At 46.6% G+C, this 13580-nt stretch overlaps 1 protein-coding gene across 3 annotated transcripts in view; it reads left to right on the forward strand.

The window, feature by feature from the left end:
- Positions 1 to 13580, forward strand: part of LOC147899845 (uncharacterized) — a 360557-nt gene that overhangs the window by 310782 nt on the left and 36195 nt on the right. For 2 of the 3 annotated variants that reach the window (XM_087377035.1, XM_087377033.1), the window contains exon 14: positions 4423 to 4539. The exons of the other annotated variant lie outside the window; for it this stretch is intronic. In XM_087377035.1, coding sequence (XP_087233161.1) covers positions 4423 to 4539 — 117 coding nt within the window. The remainder of the gene's footprint in view (positions 1 to 4422; positions 4540 to 13580) is intronic. 3 annotated transcript variants of the gene reach the window in all.

Genomic DNA, 13580 nt, shown 5'->3' on the forward strand with positions numbered 1-13580 from the left:
AGAAGCTTGATTTTGAAATGACCAAGCTTGCTCATGCAGATATAGCCCTAGGTATGGCGTGGCATTCTAGGAAGAATCCAGCCATTGATTGGAAAAAGCACGTATATCAATTCAAGATGAATGATGTGCTTTATGTCTTACGAGGTGAAAAAGATATACCTCAGGGACCGCTGGTTTCCGTGATGGAAATCAGAAAAGCTCAAGTAGAGTTTTTATTCCTTTGCACAGCATCGGTAGAGCCGGTGGATGATTCTTCGGCTAGCACTGATGTTACGCAAAGTGGTGAGATGGCCAAGCTGGCTAATCTTATAACAGAGGAGTTCTCTGAATGTTTTAGGGATGAACTACCTTATGGGTTACCTCCAGAGCGGAAAGTTCAGCATAAGATTGAACTGATCCCGGGGGCAGAACCTGTAAATAGACCTCCCTATAGAATGAGTTTTGCTGAAGAAGCGGAGGTGCGTAGACAACTGGAAGAATACCTCAAGTTGGGGCAGATTCAACCAAGTTTTTCACCTTTTGCTTCACCAGTGAAATTAAAGAGGAAAAAGGATGATACGTTTCGCCTCTGTATAGATTACAGAGCATTGAATAATATCACTGTTAAGCACAGGTATCCGATGGCTCGGATTGATGATTTGCTAGATGCATTACATGGAGCCGTGATTTTCAGTAAGATAGATCTTAAGTGCGGCTATCATCAGATCCGGATTAGAGCCAAGGATGTGCATAAAACCGCTTTTAGAAGCAGGTTTGGTCATTATGAGTTTTTGGTAATGCCCTTCGGACTTACCGATGCTCCAGCGACCTTCGTCATGCTTATGAACGATTTACTACGTCCGTATATCGAAAAGTTCGTAGTACATTTTATTGACGATATCTTGATATTCAGTAAAAGTGTTACTGAGCATCGTGAACACTTAAGGATAGTGTTCAGTACTTTGAGGAAAGCCAGTCTTTATGTGAATAAAAAGAAAACTATACTGTGTATGGTTAGGCTTGAGTATTTAGGGTTCATAATTACTCCACAGGGGGTAGAAATGGATCCGAAGAAAGTGGCTGCGATACTAACTTGGCCAATCCCTCAGAGTTTGATCGCGTTGCGATCATTCTTGGGATTTGTCCAGTTTTATAGAAGGCATATCAAAGGATATTCCGGAATAGTATCGCCATTGACTGATCTGACCTCAGATAAAGTACCTTTTATTTGGGGACAGAATCAACAGGAAAGTTTTAATACCATAAAACAAGCTGTGGTCTCAGGACCGGTGTTAAAAATAGTTGATCCCCAGAAACCGTTGTTCCTAGAAACCGATGCAAGTGGCATTGCGGTAGGAGTAGTCCTCCTTCAAGAGGGAAGGCCAGTAGCCTTCGAAAGCAAGAAGCTTTCTCCCTCTCAAAGGAATTGGCCAACTCATGAATTGGAGTTGTATGCAGTTATCCATGCTTTGAAAACATGGAGACATTATTTGTATGGTTCAGAGTTTTATGTGGATGTGGATCATGATACTCTGAAACATTTTTGTAAACAGCCTGACTTGAGGGGCCGCCAAGCTAGGTGGGCAGAGCTCATGCAGGAGTTTAATCTAACGATTCGGTACCGAAGAGGAAAAGATAATAAGGTGGCTGATGCGTTGTCTCGCATTATGCACAACCTAAGTTTCACGGTATTAGAGAGTGCTCTAATGACCGAGATCAGAGAAACTCAGAAGGTGGACGAGTTTGTCCAGAGCTTATGGCCTAAAGCTCATGTGTTAAAACCCGGGGAAAGTGAAAAGGATGACCTGGCATCCAGAAAAGTCCAAACTTATGCAAGATATGCCATAAGAGATGGTATGCTAGTTAGAAATGGCAAGGTTGTAGTACCTGGTCAGAATGATCTCAGGCAGAGAGTCATTCGACAGTGCCATGATAGCCCGTGTGCGGGACATCCAGGAGTCGAGAAGACCTATGATCTCGTGAAGCGAGATTTCTTTTGGCCAAGGATGAAAAAGCATATTCATGAATATGTGACACGGTGTTTCTCGTGTCAGGTAAGTAAGGCCGAGCGGGTGAAGCCACCCGGACTTTTACAGCCCTTGGAAATACCACTAAGTAAGTGGGAGAGCATTTCCATGGACTTTATTGTAGGGCTACCTGCAACACAAGGAGGATATAATTCTATCCTTGTGGTGGTTGATCGTCTAACCAAGATGGCTCACTTCATTCCGACTAGAGAGTCTGTTAGTGCCCCGCAAGTGGCGGATCTGTTTATTAGACATATATTTCGTCTGCATGGATTGCCTAGATCCATAGTGTCGGACAGAGATGTTAGATTTACCGGTCATTTTTGGACAGCGGTATTTGAGACACTAAGGACTGAGTTGGGAATGAGTAGTGGGGATCATCCTGAGACGGATGGTCAGACGGAGAGAGTCAACCAGACTTTAGAGGATATGCTGAGGACATATGTGTCATTGAGGCAACATACATGGGACAAGTGGTTGCCATTGTTGGAGTTTGTCTACAATGATAGGAAACATTCATCTACCGGGTTCAGTCCGTTTGAGCTGGTTATAGACCAGCCAATCCGACTATAGTTGGAGTACCTCAGAAAGTGCCTAGTGCCGCGAACTTTGTAGTTCAAATGCGGGAGATGCTAGCACTTGCGAGAGCTAATATCCGCCAGGCTATGGATAGAGCCAAGGTGTATGCGGATGAAAATCGGTCTATAAGGGTATTTGAAGAAGGAGAAAAAGTTTTTCTCAGAATTCCTTCGCACTCGAAGTCGTTGACTTCAGGAGAGTGTGCTAAGTTATCACCTCGATACTGTGGGCCGTGGTTAATTCTAAAGAGAATAGGCAGTGTAGCCTATAAATTAGAATTGCCACAGGGGTGTAAGGTGCACCCGGTTTTTCATGTTTCGCGCTTAAAGAAATTTTTGCATACAGGTGACTCACTAATCGAAGGTGTGGTTTTGTTTCAGGAGATAGAGGATATTGCAAGGCGCCAGCCAACAAGAATCCTGGACCGAGGAACAATGCAAATACGAAATCGGAAGATACCCACGGTGTTGGTTGCATGGCATGGTCAGCCTCTATCGGAAGCTACCTGGGAATCCGTATACCAATTACGGAGAGCGTTCCCAGATTTCATCATCGAGGACGCTGATGCTTGAAGAGGGAAGGAATGTTATGCTCTAGCCGAGATAGCATGACCTCGGATAGATCGGTGGGCATTTTCTCTTAGATGACCAACTTTTGTAATAGTTAATGTGCGTAATTAAATGGTCAAGAGAAGTAACTGCCAAGGTCCTAGGTGAGGGAGAAATGGCATTGACTAGATAGTTCTGAGTGCTAAGGCCTAGGTGCACCTAAATGTGCAAATGCCAAGGGGCAAGTGGGTTTTAATGTGCCCCAAGAGAGGGGTAAAATGGTGCACCAAGTGGAGAGGCCAAAATGCTGACATTTGGCAAGGAGAACCATCTAGGGAATTGAGGGTCTCATGGATAAGGATGATGGAAAATAACGAAGAAAAAGGTACGTAATAGTACGCATCAACGATCCCTGAGAATTGGCTGGGAGGAACAATTGAAAAGCCATCGCCCGTGACTAGTTAGAACGAAATTGAAGAGAGAATTAGGCGTAATTAGTACTAGGAACGACGAAGGGTGTTGACAATCTATCCTTTGAGAATTAGGCGTAATTAGTACTAGGAACGACGAAGGGTGTTGACATCTTTACATCCCATCAGAGAGCCACCATGGTGCCTAGATACATAGGGCCTGGGGGTGTACTCGCAGCATTAGCTTTGAGCACCTGATGCTGTGTTGCTATTTTGTTATCTTGCCATTTTGTTTACTAGCTTAGCACTTAGCATTCAGCAAGGGCCTTAGTGAGCCCTTTGCTTCAGCCCATAGCGGCTTGTACAAGATACCTTCTGGTTTGTCTCATAGGCCCGCGAGGCCTCTTGCAAACGTTAATACATCTTTCTTTCTTTTCTAGTGAAGATTCCCAAATTTTCCTTGCTCAATAGTTGGTCAAAGATCTTTGGTCTAGGTTGCTTCTTGTCTTGTTTGAGTTAAGTATGTCCCTTCAATGCTACTATTTTGTGAAGGTAAATGGTGCTTGCTTTCCTAGGTTGTGCTTTGTTTGATGTAAGATCAAATATATTTCATATCCAAAGAACTAATCACTTTGCTTGTTCATTCCAAGCATTCACCAAGGAAGCTTGCTCAAAGTAGCCTGATAGCTCCACTAAAATGAGCCTTTAAACTAGGGAGGGAAAGGGGGATCAAATGTGGATAGTCAATAAGTGAGATCCCAAATAAGCATTGCAAATAAGATAAAAACACTTAGATGTCTACCTAGAAAATGAAGAGAGAAAGACAGAGAACCTAAAACTTTTTACAGTGGATAGATAATTTTCAATCATTTGAATCAGATATCGTCAATATGGCCTTTGGCGACGTTACAGCGAACTATACCCCAATATAGACTTGGTGTTCACAATTGGAGTAAGTGATTGGAGACGAGACTGGTTTTTTGCTCACGTATGCAGGTAATTCTTAAATCATGTACTATATGTTGCTAGGTTTAATGCCATCTAGTCCAGTTTTCAAGTGCATATTTTTATTAAAGGCAAAGGATGTTAATTATCATATGCTTGCCTCATGTCGTGTAAGCTATTGACTGAAAGGAGTCAAGAGCCAAAATGTGAATTCAAAAAGCAAAATTTCCTTCCAAACAGTGATTCATAAATTTACTTGATATTTGACTTAGTTCAAAGATAGTGAAGGTTTTAATTGTGAGCAATCTTGTTTTTCAAGTCTTGATAGTAGGACTGCTATTTATTTCAAAGGTAGTACTTCTCTTCTTTTTAAAACTCTTTATAAGCCTTTCCCTCTTTAAAACTATTATTATATAAGTCAAGCAATTGATAGTAGGAGTGCTCTTTTTTTCAAAGACAATAGTTCTATTCTTTTTTAACTCTTTTACAATGGCATGGGAGCAATCTTGTTTTGAAGTCTTAAGAACCAAGGCGGAGGCTGAAAATGCCATCTCAACCCTGAGGGAGACTCAGAGAAGAAAGGAGATCCTCTCCAAACTCGGAAACAAATAACTCCCTTGGCAGTTGCTGCTTTGGAGGATCCCTCCATGCTCGCCCAAATGGCCATCAAAGTGTGTACTGTGTTGGTCCAAATACTGGCCATAGCCTGGGAAGGGTGAACTTGGATACCCTCCATCGCCTCTGTACACCTGGCTCTTCAAATATGCCAAGCTACAATGCTAGCCAAAATCTCCCAAGACATGTCTACTGAGGCATGAGCAAAGCTCTGAAAGGAGTGAAGGGAACATCTTGGAGGGAACAAGACTCCATTGAGTGTCCCCGTACAATGAAAGCTGGATCTGGATCATGTCCCTCGAAAAACACCTGAGGGCCAGTAAGAGATAACCAAGCCACTGAACCCCAGGTCATATAGAAAGGTGCTATATGAAAGATGCTGAAAATCCTAGCAACACCTTTCCAGATTGTCCTCGCCTGTCTGCACTCCCAAAGGCAATGCTGTACTGACTCAACTGCCATGTGACAACGAGGACAAGTAGGGTCAGTCCTGAACCTGGATCTCCACAGGTTCACTGCAATCCCTCCATGAATAGAAGGCCAAAAGAAAAGAGTGATCTTTCTATTCATGAGGGCCTACACCAAAAGTTCTTCGGCACAACTGCGGAAATTTAAAAACTATTCCAATGTGGCACTCTGGAGGGCCTCCAACCTCTACTGCTGAGCTGAAAGTGTTACCTTATCACACGACCACCTGTCGACAAGCGTTGACCACATGACGACATCTGTTGACCACATGTTGACCATGTGTCAACACAAGTTAGCCACGTGATCACACGGGTTCATCCAGGAGTACTGTCCGAGGCTGTCAACCACAGGTCGACACATGTCAACCACAGGTCAACCAGGAGTATCGTGTCCAAAGTGATCTCATCAAGAGCTGCGCACATGGAGAGTGAGCTTAGCACATGGAGCAGTCAGGAGTATTTATATTTACACAGTGGTTCAGTGATACAGTGGTGCAGTGGTGCGGTGAACCAGCTCACCTGCACATGGAGAATTTACACCATCAGGCTGGCGAGTTAGGGAGTCAGGAAGTCGCCGAAGCCATCAAGAGATGCGGTGAACCAGCTCACCTGCACATGGAGAATTTACACCATCAGGCTGGCAAGTCAGGGAGTCAGAAAGTCGCCGAACCCATCAAGAGAGACAGCGGCGCAACGGCTATCCTCAACAGCTAAGGAGATAAGAGGATGACCAATGGGAAGAAAGAGGGGGAATTCTCAGCGAAGAAGGGACCCTCCAAGGCGGGGGATGAGGATGAAGGAGAAGGGAGAGAGAAAAGTCGGCATTCGGCATTCGGCATTCAGCACGGGAGCGAAAGAGAGGAGAGAGGAGAGATAGAGGCTAGAGCTACGAGCTCGCCAAGGAGAGAATGTGGAGAGACTTGTGTGTAACCTTTGTCTACAATGGGGGTAGACCCGTGTATTCTGGTGATTTGCGACTTGTGTACTCTTGTGACTTGCGACTTGTGACCTGGGGACATGTCCAGTGATATGTACATTGGCCAACTCGGTCACTTTCTCATCTCTCTTGTCTCTTCCGGATATGTGGATTGTTCACCAGTGTAGGATTTTCTTATTTTTGCTTATGTTGTGGAGTCCACCGGTGATTGTCATTTAACATAGTGCACTCGTACGTCGTCGTTCACTGCAGTATAGCATACGACACTCGCACACTACTGCACGGTGCGCTCTGCACGATCCATTGCATTAGAGCCTTGCAAAACTCATGCTTCTCATGCCAGTGGCCTTTGGCCTCTGGTAACACCTCCGGAAGGATAGGAACCCCTCCCCTCAAATAGTTTATGGCGATCACGGTGGGACACTGCTGGTATTGAGTAGCACGAGTGAAGTGGTGATCTAGGGTCCTAGAGAGAGGTCTTATGCCGAGTAGTTCTGAAACCTTTGAAGGAGCCAGTGAGAGAGCTAGGAGGTACTTGAGGAGAGTGGAGAAAAGACTTCCGGCAGACCAAACTAGGTACAAGAAGCATTACGTGCGACGTAAGTTTGCGAAGCCCTCAACTCGAGCACAAAGTGAGCCCACTGGAGCCGTAGCCCGAGCAAGTAACTTCATCGACACTCTCATTGACTTGGATCAACAGGAACCCTGGTGGTCTGATCCAGACTCCGGAGAAGAAGAAGCGCAAAGCGGAGAACAGGTGAAAGAAGAGGGTACTAAGGACGAGGGCTCCTCAAGGACTCATCAAGGTCAAGGCAGCCCCTCTCCTCCTCCTGCAACGATGTCTTCATCAACCACCTCTTCTACCGGAGTGGTGACTCCATCTACTCCCACCTCGACCTCTTGTGGACAAGATGCTACCTCATCTGTCCCATTGGGGGATACTTTTGCTCCAGCCATGCCTTTACCTGCCATGATGGTTTCATCTCCCTTTCCATCCACACCGGTGTTGCCTTTTCCACCACCTCCTTCCTTCCCTTCTGCCTACTCATCCATGACTTCAGCTCCGTCCCTCTCTTTCCCAAATGCTCTCCCATTCTCTTTCACCCCCACATCTTCCATGTTCTCACCCTTTCCCTCTGCAACACCGAGACCCCCCACTTACGCGCTATCATCTGGGTACACTTCCTCTATGACTACATCAGTAGTGACTTCCCCATTGTGGTCCTCCACAGGAGGAGTTGTCGGGGTGGTCTCCTCCTTGGGAACACCAACACTCATTACAGCCCCATCGGGACTCCCTCCAACTCTTGCATCTTCTCCAACCTCTCGGGTGGGGATGGCCGTTCTCAGTCCCCCGGACAGAGCTAGACTTCTTGAGCTACTCAAGAAGGTCCACGTGAAGACTCAAAAGTTCAAAGGCCACCTCCATGAGGATGCGGAAGCTCATGTGAGGAAGTTCCTCACAGCATGTAGAGCTAAAGGTGTGGAGAATGAGCATGTGTTCCTTCACATATTTCCCTCGTCATTGGAGGATGCCGCGGATGTATGGTACAGTCAATTTTCTCCGGACCACTTCCAGATGTGGACAGACCTAAGGGAGGAATTCTTACGTACTTTCAAGTTGGAAAAATTCGAACACATGATTGTCCAAGAGTTATCCACTGACACCATGAAGCCTGGAGAAAGCATCTCTGAGATGTACACAAGGATGAGGGTCTTGGCGGCAAAGATGTCTGTGCCACCTAATGATGCTGTCATGAAGGGATGGTTTTTAAAAGCATTACCCCCTTCCATTGCTATAAGGTTGGTGGATAAACTCCCTGAACATGCCTCACTTCAAGACTTCCTAAAAGAAGCTGTCAAGATGGAACGGTCACAGTTAAGCTTTGCCTCATCAACGAATACGACCACCCAACTCCCAAGAGAGGAGGGATCATCCGCATGGCAGCAACCCAAGAAGGAGTTAGAAGAAATCAAAGAAGGCCTGAAAGATAGAATAAAGGTGGATGGCCAATCGTCCTTTGAGGCCCAAATTCGAAGTGGCCTTTGGTGCACCGAATGCAAGGGTTCTAACCATGGTTACTGGGAGTGCCCCTCCAAGCGAAAGGTACCTACTTCTACCTCATTTTGTACATTTTGTGAGATCCATGGACATGATGCCTCTGAGTGTAGGTACCTCAAAGGATTAAGGAAGCTTCTTCCAGAGTATACCTCGGGGGAACCTCTAGTTGCTGCAGTCAACAGAACATTACCCATAACTTCTGGTCCAGCAGAAGTATCTCCTGCTCCCCCTCTTGCACGAGCATCTGAGCCACCTCCTCCTCCTGTCATGCCACCTCCATTGCTTCCGACTCCCCCTTTGCTCCAAGCTCCTGCCCCCAATTCAATTGGTTCCCCTTATTTCTATCCTCAGCCATACTATGCCCCGTACCAACCACCTATGTCAGGAGGTGGCTATGGACCCTCTTATCAACGCGGTCGAAGGGGTGGTTTCAGAGGTGGACGCGGAGGTGCAGGCAGAGGTACAAACTTTAGAAAACCCATCATGTGTTACAGATGTGGCGACTACGGCCACTACCCAGATGATTGTACACAGCCGTTCGGGGGACCCTCTTGTACACAGTGCAACACAAACGACCACTACACCAGAGATTGTCCCAATAGAAGAGTGGAACCCGCATCCCAAGTGAATATGGTTGACGTAGTAGTGGCGGGGGAGGGCAACAATCCCCATTTGATTGGCGCAGTGTTGGGCGCTGTGACACGGTCACATACAAAAGGTGACAAATGTAAGGGTGACTCAGAGTCAGCACCGGAGACCTCAGCACCAATGAGTTCAGCAACTGTTCCCCCACCGAGGTCATTCTCCTCCTCCAAGGTACACAGTACGCCCAGGAATAGACCACCCATGCTGGCTTCTGATAGTGATTCAGAAACAAACTCGAAGGGCCCACAGCCATTAAGGTCAACCACTAACTCTGGGAGTGCCTCATCCTCGGGTGATCACTCTATGCCTTTGAGGTATCAGGAGGTAGTAAAGGGTGTCACGAGAGATCTTCAAACAAGTTCTGAAGATGAAGGTAGCACACCTCAGCTTCCATCCCGCAAGTCCAGAACTGTGAGGTTTGCAACAGAAGTGACAACCCTCGGACAGTACCGGGATAAGGAGGCACGAGTAGGTCCTCCCACTTTGTCCCCAACAGCACTCAACAGAGAAGAGGCTATGGGGACAAGACCTAGTTCTGCCCAGGAAAAAGGGAAAGGAGTAATGAAAGAGAAACCACTGGAGACAATGACTCACAGTTCAGACCTACATCCACATCCTCGTGTAAGCTTCGACCCTCGGCCAGAGGCTAGGAGGATGAAGTTGCAAAAGGCTAATGCTAGTGTCCACCACTACTCCTTGTTTGAAGACCTTATGAGTTTCAAACCCAACCTCACTCTACGACAACTTTGTCTATTGTCCCCCCAAATCAAGCATCAGACTATTACATTTCTGAATCGCCTCCCAGGAGGTCGACACAAGGGATCTACTCCAAGTGGGCCACCACCAGAGACATTACCGGCTCAGCATGGGTCTACACCGGACCACTTCTCTGCCTACGCTGCCCTCACTTGTGAACAAAGACCCAAGCTCACCGTGGAGATCCATGGAGTGGAGCTGAAGGACGTCTTCCTCGATGGTGGGGCGGCTGTGAACATTATGCCGAAAGGTACACTCCAAAACTAGGGTTGAAGTTGACAAGTGATGTTCACTTTCAAGTACGCATGGCTGATCAACGCAGAGTAAAACCAATGTGTGCAGTCAAAGGTGTTCACATGAAGATTGGCGGAGTAACTTTTCTCTCCAATTTTGTTGTCCTTGATATGACCGAAAATGAACAAACTTACCCTCTACTTCTTGGTAGGCCATGGTTGCGGTCTTCAAAAGCCATTCAGGATTGGTCAACTGATGAAATTCGATTGCCCCTGGGATCGACATCCCTCGAAATAGATATGGTCACAGGGCAGGCAAGGCACATACCAATAGAACTAGGAGAGGAGGATTTTGAAGAACAAGCCGGAGTCGAAGAGGAGCATTGGGCCTGTGGGGACTGGCCCAGGGGTGGTGACCAAGATATCAATGAGGAGACAACCCTAGAAGGATTTGAAAGTTTGACCTACTTGTTGGATCGGGCTGATCAAGAAGACGAGGAGGCTATCATTTTGGATTGGATGGGAGCCCTGGGCTCCTTAGCGGTCAACATGGTGGAACTATGCCAACATGAAGATCAAGAAGAACACCTACTTACAGTATCAGAAATCCACCCAGAACAACGACAGGGTCTGGCTGAACTAGTTTACGAAAGGATGCCCTTTGGACTTTGCAATAGTCCACACGTGTATAAGAGAATGGTCACTAGGGGTATTACAGTGGACACCACAGATCGTACTGAGCACAATGATGGTACTGCAGTAAACATTGAGGATCGTCCAGTGGCCGACATGGAGGACATTGGTCAAAATGATGCTGACAATACTATAGGATACAATGAAGGATCTACTAGGGACGAGGCTAGTAGTGCACAACCCACCAATGGTACTTCAGAGTACAATCATGGTATTACGGTGCACAACCATGGTACTACGGTGTACAACCATGGTACTGCTAAGTGCAATGATGGTAATAGAGAAGACAGGAACACTAATGAAGACGAGACTGATGATGATAGTGATTTAGAAGAAAGTGACATAGACATTGCTGAACTTGAGGAGAATCACCACCAACAGCTTGAGGTCTTGGGCGGACCCAGGGTGCATACCGGATACAGAGATGAGGACATGGCCGATCTCACTTTGCTTGACCTTTTCTTATCAGAAGCCGACCACCCCTCAATTCAAGACCTTCCGGAAACCACTTATGAGGTCGAAGGCTTACCTTACCGGGGCATGCTGAAACAGTCACCGAGGCATCGAAGGCACACAACATGTGCAACATCTACTGATTCTACATCTGCCTGAGAACCCCCCAGTTACTTACCCCTCATCTTGGTTGAGAGAAGTGGAGGGGGACTTTCCCCTTGAAGATACTCCAGCACATACAGGGGGACGCACATACAGGACTGAGAATGGGTGAACCAAGTACCTCAACATCCCAATGCATTGCCCCTGTTGATGAGGCACAAAACTGGCGGTATCTCAACATTGGAAGTGAGGACCAACCCAGGCATTTGAAGTTAGCCACTTGGGTCTGGGAACATGACTATCTTCTAGCTGCAGTCACCAACCTTTTTAAAGAATTTGTGGATGTCTTTGCTTGGTCCTACAAGGATCTGAAGGGGGTGCCCGCCGCTGATTTCATGGAGCATAGCATCGACTTATATCCCGATGCAGACCCTGTGATTAAAGGTCCATACCGCATGAATCCTAACTACGGCAAGGCAGTCCAAACAGATATACAGAAAATGGAGCAAGCAGGATTAATCTACCCAGTGGATTACTCCGATTGGGTCAGTGGAATTGTCATTGTACCCAAAAGAGAGACCGGCAAACTTAGAATATGTGTTGACTATCGGAGTTTGAATGCTGCAACACGACGTGATAGGTTCCCCCTTCCCTTCACAGATAGAGTGTTGGAGACAGTGGCAGGACATGCTGGCAGGACATGCTTTATACTCATTCATGGATGGATATAGCGGGTACAACCAAGTCCGAGTGAAAGAACAGGATCAGCCCAAGACTACCTTTGTCACTCAATGGGGAACATATGCCTACCGAATGATGCCCTTTGGACTATGTAATGCCCCGGCAACCTTTCAACGACTCGTAACCAAACTCTGTCAAGAGAATATCGGCAAGTTTCTTGAGGTATTTCTAGATGACTTCTCTGTTTTTAATGGTAAATCGGCCTCCCATCTTGATCCGGCCATACAAAATGATCATCTACATAAGTTGAGATGGGTCTTTGATAAGTGCAGAGAAGTGCGCTTGTGTTTGAACCCTGACAAATGTTTCTTTCTCGCACTCCGAGGTGTTCTCCTTGGTCATATTGTTTTTGCTGAGGGCATGACCACGGATCCCGCAAAGGTAGAGGTGATCATCTCATTGCCCATCCCTCGTACACCCAAAGAGGTGAAGTCCTTCTTAGGGCATGTAGGATATTACCGAAGGTTCATACGTTTCTATGCCGACATTGCTATTGCACTAACAGAACTCCTACATCAAGACCGATCGTTTGTCTGGGCCACCCCACAACAACTAGCCTTTGATGATCTGAAGCATCGCCTCGTGAAGGCCCCCATCCTCAGGCAGCCCGATTGGGATGTAATTTTTCATGTCCATGTGGATGCTAGTGGGTGGGCAGTAGGTGCTATACTGGCTCAACCTAACCAGGATACCAAGATTGATTTGCCGATCTAATTTGCGAGTCGACAACTCAATGGAGCAGAACACAATTACAGTACCACAGAAAGGGAGGGCCTCGGCATGGTTTATGCCATGACCAAGTATCGTCACTACCTCTTGGGCAACAAGTTTGTGATCATCACTGATCATCAAGCTCTTAAGTATTTATTGAATAAGCCTACTCTTGGTGGCCGGATAAGCAGATGGATTCTTCTTTTACAAGAATTTGAATTCGACATTGTGGTGAGGGCTGGGAGACTGCATCAACCTGCAGACCACTTGTCTAGGTTACATTCCGGGGAACCAGCCAGTGGTATCACCGATGACTTACCCGATGCGGGCTTGTTCGGAATAACAGCACTACTTGATGAATGCCTATTTGCGGTGGACTGCTTCCCACCATGGTATGCCAACATAGTACACCTCTTGTCTACAGGTGGCTTTCCTCCACGATTAACTCCAACAGAGAAACGCAAACGCATCCTTCAAGCTGCTCCTTTTAAGTTGATTGCAGGTCAATTGTACAAGCTTGGGAAGGATCAGATCTTGAGACGGTGTGTGCTTCCGCACGAGACACAATCCATTCTTAAAGAGGCACATGCTGGCATAGGTGGAGGGCATATGGCCTCAGATGCTACTGCTCGTAAGATCATGCGAGCAGGGTTCTGGTGGCCCAAGCTCTTCCGCGA

This window comes from Dipteris shenzhenensis, chromosome 7 (genome assembly GCF_047967505.1).
Source record: "Dipteris shenzhenensis isolate YYH24624 ecotype China chromosome 7, Dip_SZ_1.0, whole genome shotgun sequence".
NCBI classification, from domain to species: domain Eukaryota; kingdom Viridiplantae; phylum Streptophyta; class Polypodiopsida; order Gleicheniales; family Dipteridaceae; genus Dipteris; species Dipteris shenzhenensis.